General features: G+C 54.0%; 1 protein-coding gene across 1 annotated transcript in view; it reads right to left on the reverse strand.

Moving 5' to 3' along the window:
- Nucleotides 1-2,430, reverse strand: part of LOC136595471 (pleckstrin homology domain-containing family G member 4B-like) — a 72,069-nt gene extending 69,639 nt beyond the window's left edge. The window contains exon 1 of the mRNA XM_066588702.1: nucleotides 2,377-2,430. Coding sequence (XP_066444799.1) covers nucleotides 2,377-2,379 — 3 coding nt within the window. The 5' untranslated portion in view covers nucleotides 2,380-2,430. The remainder of the gene's footprint in view (nucleotides 1-2,376) is intronic.
- Between the last annotated feature and the right edge of the window lie 8,759 nt (nucleotides 2,431-11,189).

The raw sequence follows: 11,189 nt of genomic DNA on the forward strand, positions 1-11,189 counted from the left end.
ATAATACAGGATAAGTAATGCAGGTACATAGTGACTGAATATTCTATCTACATGTAACCAATTACATTAGACCTTTCCCTGGCACCGCACATCTTATGCCAGGGCACAGGGCAGTCTCAGCCATGTTATCATCAGACATGAGCTCCGGGGAGGCACTGTGATGCCATGACAGGCGCACCTGATCTTATCACTTTGGCTGCAGGATACGCTGAAGTTACAACGCAACCATTTCCCCTTTCGCTCCTCGCACAAACGGGTCTTCCTCTCAGCAGGCTGGCAATGCAAATGCCAGGCACCTGTTCTTTCCTGCCCTCAGGTCTGCAGGCGGCTGCACTGCTGCCCAGTAACTATCTGCCCCCTGACACGAGGTGCAGCACTGCACACTGGAGACTGCGGGTCATCGGATTATTCTAGACTGGCACCTGCCCAAATTAAACATGCTGCTTTCCTCTCAGGGTTCAGCGCAGCCCTTCCCACGGTAGGATTCCAAGTCTGTGCCCGCCGCACTGTCACGTCCTGCACTGGGGGGTATTCTGGAGCATCACACTGCGGATGTTTCTGCTGAGATGCCAGGATACCTGGGCACAGCAACAGTACCAGCACAGATGGGTGATACCTAGGGCACCAATGACAAATGGACAGACAACCCAGGTGCCCTTCATATCACCCATCTGCACAGGTATTCTGGAAAAACACCATGCTGTCCTGGCACCAGAGGTGACTGGCACATAATCAGTCTTGTGTCAGTGTATGTGATACCTGAACAGTTGGGTACGATGCATGGCACAGCGAATACCCACATAACGGCACAATCATACCTGTACAATATGAATAGACTGGTAACAAGGATGGATGCCCTGGTTGTCTGGTATAGAGGTACCCGTGCAGACTGGCGATTTGCTGGGCACTAGGAATACTAAGGAGATAGATATCACTAGTATCCTGCCCATTACCAATCCACACAGAAGCTGAGGTGCCCATGCCAGCACTTATCACCTAGGGCGCTGCGTAACGCCAGTCTGATGATGTGCAGATCAGGACAACCTGAGCAGTCGGTGATATACCTGGCACCGTGATACCCAGGCTGTGTGGTATAGTGAGTGGTATCTGGACAGACTGGGAGAGTACTGGTGCCCTGCACATCACCTGCCCGCCCGACGCTGGCGATGCCCTGCACATCACCTGCCCGCCAGATACTGGTGATGCCCTGCACATCACCTGCCCGCCAGATACTGGTGATGCCCTGCACATCACCTGCCCGCCTGTACGCTAGTGGTACCTTGAACATGACCTGCCCGCCCCAACGCTGGCAGTGCCCTGCATATTACCTGCCCGCCCCGAAGCTGGCAGTACCCGAGATAGCTGTCCCAATAGCGGGACGGATACTGGCGATACATCCGCACACACTAATACGGTAAATATGTGATACCTGGATGGCGCCGCTGATCTCCTACAAGAGGCAACAAGTGACCATTAACAGTGCCAACAGCAACGAGGGCGCAGCTGCCCACCTGACAGCACAATGTCATCACCCCCAGTAATCGGATGTCTGCTGGGGGCCACCGTCACTGCGCTGTCACCTGCAGGGTGGTCAGAGCTCAGCGGCGCTCCTCGGGTGCAGCACCGTGGTGATTGCCGCTCAGGGGTCTGGGACAGCTGGGTGACGTCCCCTTATAAGTGGTTACCGTGGCAACACAGTGCAGCTACCAGCACAGACGTGCCATCAGGACAGGGGCGCAGCGGGCGCACGAGCGGATTTTGGCTGCGCATTACACACATAGCGTTTACGTAACACGCAGCAAGTATCGAGGCGGATTTCACGCCGCCACAAACTATAATGCTGCGCAGCGCGCCAAAGTAGGACGAGGGCCAGATTTTCCGCACCAATGAAAGTCAATGCGACTTTCGCACTACGTACGCGACCCGTCCGCCTGCGCGCCGTAACAACACGCGGTGACAATGACGGCGGGACACACAGAGCAGAACCCACAGCAGACACTGCAGTCACACATGTTAGACCACTGCAGTCACACATGACGGCGCATCACACATCACACATGACGGCGCATCACACATCATACATGACGGCGCATCACTCATCACGCATCACGCATCACGCATCACGCATCACACATCACACATCACACAGCACTCATCACACAGCACTCATCACACATCACACATCATACATGACGGCGCATCACACAGCACACATCACACAGCACGGATACATGACAGCCACAACAAGTGATACAAAGTAACCGGCGGCGCATGAAGTGACAACACGGAGCGCAGCAGAGCCGGCAGCTGACACACGAGTCCCCGACCGCTGCGCAGCTCCTCCCGGGTCCCCCCGGTGTCCCCCGGCCGCCTCACCATGTCGCCGGGGTCTCCTCCGCTCACCGCTCCGCCGCCGCCGCCGCTGCTGCTGCCATGTTCCGGAGCAGTGAGAGCCGGCCCGCCCCTCCTGTGTGCCGCTCGCCGCTAGGGGGAGTGTGAGGGCCGACGGCGCTGACCCCGGAGCGGCAACCTGGGCTATTACAAGCGCGAGCATGCAGCCTGTCAGCAGCAGTGCCGGGGGGCTGTGATATTATTGGGGGGCTGTGATATTACTGGGGGGCTGTGTTATTACTGGGGGGCTGTGTTATTACTGGGGGGCTGTAGTGCCGGGGGGCCGTGTGTTATTACTGGGGGGCTGTGGTGCGGGGGGCTGTGATATTACTGGGGGGCCGTGTGTTATTACTGGGGGGCTGTAGTGTCGGGGGGCTGTGTGTTATTACTGGGGGGCTGTAGTGCTGGGGGCTGTGTGTTATTACTGGGGGGCTGTAGTGCTGGGGGCTGTGTGTTATTACTGGGGGGCTGTAGTGCCGGGGGGCTGTGTGTTATTACTGGGGGGCTGTAGTGCTGGGGGCTGTGTGTTATTACTGGGGGGCTGTAGTGCTGGGGGCTGTGTGTTATTACTGGGGGGCTGTAGTGCCGGGGGGCTGTGTTATTACTGGGGGGCTGTAGTGCTGGGGGCTGTGTGTTATTACTGGGGGGCTGTGATATTACTGGGGGGCTGTGTTATTACTGGGGGGCTGTGTTATTACTGGGGGGCTGTAGTGCCGGGGGGCCGTGTGTTATTACTGGGGGGCTGTGTTATTACTGGGGGCTGTGTGTTATTACTGGGGGCTGTGTTATTACTGGGGGGCTGTGTTATTACTGGGGGGCTGTAGTGCCGGGGGGCCGTGTGTTATTACTGGGGGGCTGTGGTGCGGGGGGCTGTGATATTACTGGGGGGCCGTGTGTTATTACTGGGGGGCTGTAGTGCCGGGGGGCTGTGTGTTATTACTGGGGGGCCGTGTGTTATTACTGGGGGGCTGTAGTGCCGGGGGGCTGTGTGTTATTACTGGGGGGCTGTAGTGCTGGGGGCTGTGTGTTATTACTGGGGGGCTGTGTGTTATTACTGGGGGGCTGTGGTGCGGGGGGCTGTGATATTACTGGGGGGCCGTGTGTTATTACTGGGGGGCTGTAGTGCCGGGGGGCTGTGTGTTATTACTGGGGGGCTGTAGTGCTGGGGGCTGTGTGTTATTACTGGGGGGCTGTAGTGCTGGGGGCTGTGTGTTATTACTGGGGGGCTGTGTGTTATTACTGGGGGGCTGTAGTGCCGGGGGGCTGTGTGTTATTACTGGGGGGCTGTAGTGCTGGGGGCTGTGTGTTATTACTGGGGGGCTGTGTGTTATTACTGGGGGGCTGTAGTGCTGGGGGCTGTGTGTTATTACTGGGGGGCTGTAGTGCTGGGGGCTGTGTGTTATTACTGGGGGGCTGTAGTGCTGGGGGCTGTGTGTTATTACTGGGGGGCTGTGTGTTATTACTGGGGGGCTGTAGTGCTGGGGGCTGTGTTATTACTGGGGGGCTGTAGTGCTGGGGGCTGTGTGTTATTACTGGGGGGCTGTGTGTTATTACTGGGGGGCTGTAGTCCTGGGGGCTGTGTGTTATTACTGGGGGGCTGTAGTGCGGGGGGCTGTGTGTTATTACTGGGGGGCTGTAGTGCTGGGGGCTGTGTGTTATTACTGGGGGGCTGTGTGTTATTACTGGGGGGCCGTGTGTTATTACTGGGGGGCTGTGTGTTATTACTGGGGGGCTGTAGTGCTGGGGGCTGTGTGTTATTACTGGGGGGCTGTAGTGCTGGGGGCTGTGTTATTACTGGGGCGCTGTAGTGCTGGGGGGCTGTGTGTTATTACTGGGGGGCTGTGTTATTACTGGGGGGCTGTAGTGCTGGGGGCTGTGTGTTATTACTGGGGTGCTCTAGTTCTGGGGGCTGTGTTATTACTGGGGGCTGTAGTGCGGGGGGCTGTGTTATTACTGGGGGCTGTGTGTTATTAGTGGGGGGCTGTAGTCCTGGGGGCTCTGTGTTATTACTGGGGGGCTGTAGTGCTGGGGGGCTGTGTTATTACTGGGGGGCCGTGTGTTATTACAGGGGGGCTGTGTGTTATTACTGGGGGTCTGTGTTATTACTGGGGGGCTGTGTGTTATTACTGGGGGGCTGTGTGTTATTACTGGGGGGCCGTGTGTTATTACTGGGGGGCTGTGTGTTATTACTGGGGGGCTGTAGTGCTGGGGGCTGTTTGTTATTACTGAGGGGGCTCTGTGTTATTACTGGGGGGCTGTGGTGCTGGGGGGCTGTGTTATTACTGGGGGGCCGTGTGTTATTACAGGGGGGCCGTGTGTTATTACTGGGGGTCTGTGTTATTACTGGGGGGCTGTGTGTTATTACTGGGGGGCCGTGTGTTATTACTGGGGGGCCGTGTGTTATTACTGGGGGGCTGTAGTGCTGGGGGGCCGTGTGTTATTACTGGGGGGCCGTGTGTTATTACTGGGGGGCTGTGTGTTATTACTGGGGGGCTGCAGTGTCGGGGGGCTCTGTGTGTTATTACTGGGGGGCTGTGTGTTATTACTGGGGGGCTGTAGTGCTGGGGGCTGTGTGTTATTACTGGGGGGCTGTGTGTTATTACTGGGGGGCCGTGTGTTATTACTGGGGGGCTGTAGTGCTGGGGGCTGTGTGTTATTACTGGGGGGGCTGTAGTGCGGGGGGCTGTGTGTTATTACTGGGGGGCTGTGTGTTATTACTGGGGGGCCGTGTGTTATTACTGGGGGGCCGTGTGTTATTACTGGGGGCTGTGTGTTATTACTGGGGGGCCGTGTGTTATTACTGGGGGCTCTGTGTTATTACTGGGGGGCCGTGTGTTATTACTGGAGGGCTGTAGTGCTGGGGGGCTCTGTGTTATTACTGGGGGGCTCTGTGTTATTACTGGGGGGCTGTAGTGCTGGGGGCTGTAGTGCTGGGGGCTCTGTTATTACTGGGGGGCTGTGTGTTATTACTGGGGGGCCGTGTTATTAGTGGGGGGCTGTAGTGCTGGGGGCTGTGTTATTACTGGGGGCTGTAGTGCTGGGGGCTGTTATTACTGGGGGGCTGTGTTATAACTGGGGGGCTGTAGTGCTGGGGGCTCTGTGTTATTACTGGGGGCTGTAGTGCTGGGGGCTCTGTGTTATTACTGGGGGGCTGTGTGTTATTGCTGGGGGGCTGTAGTGCTGGGGGGCTGTGTTATTACTGGGGGGGCCGTGTGTTATTACTGGGGGGCCGTGTGTTATTACTGGGGGGCCGTGTGTTATTACTGGGGGCTGTAGTGCTGGGGGGCTGTGTTATTACTGGGGGGCTGTGTGTTATTACTGGGGGGCCGTGTGTTATTACTGGGGGGCCGTGTGTTATTACTGGGGGCTGTAGTGCCGGGGGGCTGTGTGTTATTACTGGGGGGCTGTAGTGCTGGGGGCTGTGTGTTATTACTGGGGGGCTGTGTGTTATTACAGGGGGGCTGTGTGTTATTACTGGGGGGCTGTAGTGCTGGGGGCTGTGTGCTATTACTGGGGGGCTGTGTGTTATTACTGGGGGGCCGTGTGTTATTACAGGGGGGGCCGTGTGTTATTACTGGGGGGCCGTGTGTTATTACTGGGGGGCTGTAGTGCTGGGGGCTGTGTGTTATTACTGGGGGCTGTAGTGCTGGGGGGCTGTGTGTTATTACTGGGGGGCTGTAGTTCTGGGGGCCGTGTGTTATTACTGGGGGGCTGTAGTGCTGGGGGGCTGTGTGTTATTACTGGGGGTCTGCAGTGCCGGGGGGCCGTGTGTTATTACTGGGGGGCTGTAGTGCTGGGGAGGCTGTGTGTTATTACTGGGGGGCCGTGTGGTATTGGGGGGCCGTGAGTTATTACTGGGGGGCTGTAGTGCTGGGGGCTGTGTGTTATTACTGGGGGGCCGTGTGTTATTACTGGGGGGCTGTAGTGCTGGGGGCTGTGTGTTATTACTGGGGGGCCGTGTGTTATTACAGGGGGGGCCGTGTGTTATTACTGGGGGGCCGTGTGTTATTACAGGGGGGGCCGTGTGTTATTACTGGGGGGCTGTGTGTTATTACTGGGGGCCGTGTGTTATTACTGGGGGGCCGTGTGTTATTACTGGGGGGCTGTAGTGCTGGGGGGCTCTGTGTTATTACTGGGGGGCTCTGTGTTATTACTGGGGGGCTGTAGTGCTGGGGGCTCTGTGTTATTACTGGGGGGGCTGTGTGTTACTGGGGGGCTGTAGTGCTGGGGGCTCTGTTATTACTGGGGGGCTGTGTGAATACTGGGGGGCCGTGTTATTAGTGGGGGGCTGTAGTGCTGGGGGCTGTGTTATTACTGGGGGCTGTAGTGCTGGGGGTTGTGTTATTACTGGGGGGCTGTGTTATTACTGGGGGCTGTAGTGCTGGGGGTTGTGTTATTACTGGGGGGCTGTGTTATTACTGGGTGGGCTGTAGTACTGGGGGCTGTGTTATTACTGGGGGGCTGTGTGTTATTGCTGGGGGCTCTGTTATTACTGGGGGCTGTAGTGCTGGGGGCTCTGTGTTATTACTGGGGGGCTGTGTGTTATTACTGGGGGGCTGTAGTGCTGGGGGGCTGTGTGTTATTACTGGGGGGCTGTAGTGCTGGGGGGCTGTGTGTTATTACTGGGGGGCTGTAGTGCTGGGGGGCTGTGTGTTATTACTGGGGGGGCCGTTTGTTATTACTGGGGGGGCCGTGTGTTATTACTGGGGGGCCGTGTGTTATTACTGGGGGCTGTAGTGCTGGGGGCTGTCTGTTATTACAGGGGGGCCGTGTGTTATTACTGGGGGCTGTAGTGCCGGGGGGCTGTGTGTTATTACTGGGGGGCTGTAGTGCTGGGGGCTGTGTTATTACTGGGGGGCTGTGTGTTATTACTGGGGGGCTGTGTGTTATTACAGGGGGGCCGTGTGTTATTACTGGGGGGCTGTAGTGCTGGGGGCTGTGTGCTATTACAGGGGGGCCGTGTGTTATTACTGGGGGGGCTGTAGTGCTGGGGGCTGTGTGTTATTACTGGGGGCTGTAGTGCTGGGGGGCTGTGTTATTACTGGGGGGCTGTGTTATTACTGGGTGGCTGTGTGTTATTACTGGGGGCTGTAGTGCTGGGGGGCTGTGTGTTATTACTGGGGGGCTGTGTTATTACTGGGGGGCTGTAGTGCGGGGGGCTGTGTGTAATTACTGGGGGGCTGTGTGTTATTACTGGGGGCTGTAGTGCGGGGGGCTGTGTGTTATTACTGGGGAGCTGTGTGTTATTACTGGGGGCTGTAGTGCGGGGGGCTGTGTTATTACTGGGGGGGCCGTGTGTTATTACTGGGGAGCTGTGTGTTATTACTGGGGGGCTGTAGTGCGGGGGGCTGTGTTATTACTGGGGGGGCCGTGTGTTATTACTGGGGGGCCGTGTGTTATTACTGGGGGCTGTAGTGCCGGGGGGCTGTGTGTTATTACTGGGGGGCTGAGTGTTATTACTGGGGGGCTGTAGTGCTGGGGGCTGTGTTATTACTGGGGGGGCCGTGTGTTATTACTGGGGAGCTGTGTGTTATTACTGGGGGGCCGTGTGTTATTACTGGGGGCTGTAGTGCCGGGGGGCTGTGTGTTATTACTGGGGGGCTGTGTGTTATTACTGGGGGGCTGTAGTGCTGGGGGCTGTGTTATTACTGGGGGGGCTGTGTGTTATTACTGGGGGGCCGTGTGTTATTACTGGGGGCTGTAGTGCCGGGGGGCTGTGTGTTATTACTGGGGGGCTGTGTGTTATTACTGGGGGCTGTGTGTTATTACTGGGGGGCTGTGTGTTATTACTGGGGGGCTGTGTGTTATTACTGGGGGCTGTAGTGCTGGGGGCTGTGTGTTATTACTGGGGGGCTGTAGTGCGGGGGGCTGTGTGTTATTACTGGGGGGCTGTGTGTTATTACTGGGGGGCTGTAGTCCTGGGGGCTGTGTGTTATTACTGGGGGGCTGTAGTGCGGGGGGCTGTGTATTATTACTGGGGGGCTGTAGTGCTGGGGGCTCTGTGTTATTACTGGGGGGCCGTGTGTTATTACTGGGGGGCTGTGTGTTATTACTGGGGGGCTGTAGTGCTGGGGGCTGTTTGTTATTACTGAGGGGGCTCTTTGTTATTACTGGGGGGCTGTGTTATTAAACGACTACACAGGGCACCCTCAGTACTTGTCCTAATATATAGGGACCAGACATGGCTACACAGGACACCCTTAGTACTTGTCCTAATATATAGGAGACCAGACATGACTACACAGGACACCCTTAGTACTTGTCCTAATATATAGGAGACCAGACATGACTACACAGGGCACCCTTAGTACTTGTCCTAATATATAGGGACCAGACATGACTACACAGGGCACCCTTTGTACTTGTCCTAATATATAGGGACCAGACAGGACTACACAGGACACCCTTAGTACTTGTCCTAATATATAGACCAGACATGACTACACAGGACACCCTTAGTACTTGTCCTAATATATAGGGACCAGACATGACTACACAGGGCACCCTTAGTACTTGTCCTAATATATAGGGACCAGACATGACTACACAGGACACCCTTAGTACTTGTCCTAATATATAGAGCAGACATGACTACACAGGGCACCCTCAGTACTTGTCCTAATATATAGGGACCAGACATAACTACACAGGGCACCCTTAGTACTTGTCCTAATATATAGGGACCAGACATGACTACACAGGGCACCCTTAGTACTTGTCCTAATATATAGGGACCAGACATGACTACACAGGGCACCCTTAGTACTTGTCCTAATATATAGGGACCAGACATGACTACACAGGGCACCCTTAGTACTTGTCCTAATATATAGGGAGCAGACATGACTACACAGGACACCCTTAGTACTTGTCCTAATATATAGAGCAGACATAACTACACAGGGCACCCTTAGTACTTGTCCTAATATATAGGAGACCAGACATGACTACACAGGGCACCCTTAGTACTTGTCCTAATATATAGGGGGACCAGACATGACTACACAGAGCACCCTTAGTACTTGTCCTAATATATAGGAGACCAGACATGGCTACACAGGACACCCTTAGTACTTGTCCTAATATATATAGACCAGACATGACTACACAGGGCACCCTTAGTACTTGTCCTAATATATAGGAGACCAGACATGACTACACAGAGCACCCTTAGTACTTGTCCTAATATATAGACCAGACATGACTACACAGGACACCCTTAGTACTTGTCCTAATATATAGGAGACCAGACATGACTACACAGGACACCCTTAGTACTTGTCCTAATATATAGGAGACCAGACATGACTACACAGGGCACCCTTAGTACTTGTCCTAATATATAGGGACCAGACATGACTACACAGGGCACCCTTTGTACTTGTCCTAATATATAGGGACCAGACAGGACTACACAGGACACCCTTAGTACTTGTCCTAATATATAGACCAGACATGACTACACAGTGCACCCTTAGTACTTGTCCTAATATATAGGGACCAGACATGACTACACAGGGCACCCTTAGTACTTGTCCTAATATATAGGGAGCAGACATGACTACACAGGGCACCCTTAGTACTTGTCCTAATATATAGAGCAGACATGACTACACAGGGCACCCTCAGTACTTGTCCTAATATATAGAGCAGACATGACTACACAGGGCACCCTTAGTACTTGTCCTAATATATAGACCAGACATGACTACACAGTGCACCCTTAGTACTTGTCCTAATATATAGGGACCAGACATGACTACACAGGGCACCCTTAGTACTTGTCCTAATATATAGGAGACCAGACATGACTACACAGGGCACCCTTAGTACTTGTCCTAATATATAGGGACCAGACATGACTACACAGGGCACCCTTAGTACTTGTCCTAATATATAGAGCAGACATGACTACACAGGGCACCCTCAGTACTTGTCCTAATATATAGAGCAGACATGACTACACAGGGCACCCTCAGTACTTGTCCTAATATATAGGGGCCAGACATAACTACACAGGACACCCTTAGTACTTGTCCTAATATATAGGGACCAGACATGACTACACAGGGCACCCTTAGTACTTGTCCTAATATATAGGGACCAGACATGACTACACAGGGCACCCTTAGTACTTGTCCTAATATATAGGGAGCAGACATGACTACACAGGACACCCTTAGTACTTGTCCTAATATATAGAGCAGACATGAATACACAGGACACCCTCAGTACTTGTCCTAATATATAGGGACCAGACATGACTACACAGGGCACCCTCAGTACTTGTCCTAATATATAGGGACCAGACATAACTACACAGGGCACCCTTAGTACTTGTCCTAATATATAGGAGACCAGACATGACTACACAGGGCACCCTTAGTACTTGTCCTAATATATAGACCAGACATGACTACACAGGACACCCTTAGTACTTGTCCTAATATATAGACCAGACATGACTACAGAGGGCACCCTTAGTACTTGTTCTAATATATAGACCAGACATGACTACACAGGACACCCTTAGTACTTGTCCTAATATATAGACCAGACATGACTACAGAGGGCACCCTTAGTACTTGTTCTAATATATAGACCAGACATGACTACACAGGGCACCCTTAGTACTTGTCCTAATATATAGGAGAGCAGACATGGCTACACAGGGCACCCTTAGTACTTGTCCTAATATATAGGAGAGCAGACATGGCTACACAGGGCACCCTTAGTACTTGTCCTAATATATAGGGACCAGACATGACTACACAGGACACCCTTAGTACTTGTCCTAA

This window comes from Eleutherodactylus coqui, unplaced genomic scaffold (genome assembly GCF_035609145.1).
Source record: "Eleutherodactylus coqui strain aEleCoq1 unplaced genomic scaffold, aEleCoq1.hap1 HAP1_SCAFFOLD_210, whole genome shotgun sequence".
Classification (NCBI taxonomy): domain Eukaryota; kingdom Metazoa; phylum Chordata; class Amphibia; order Anura; family Eleutherodactylidae; genus Eleutherodactylus; species Eleutherodactylus coqui.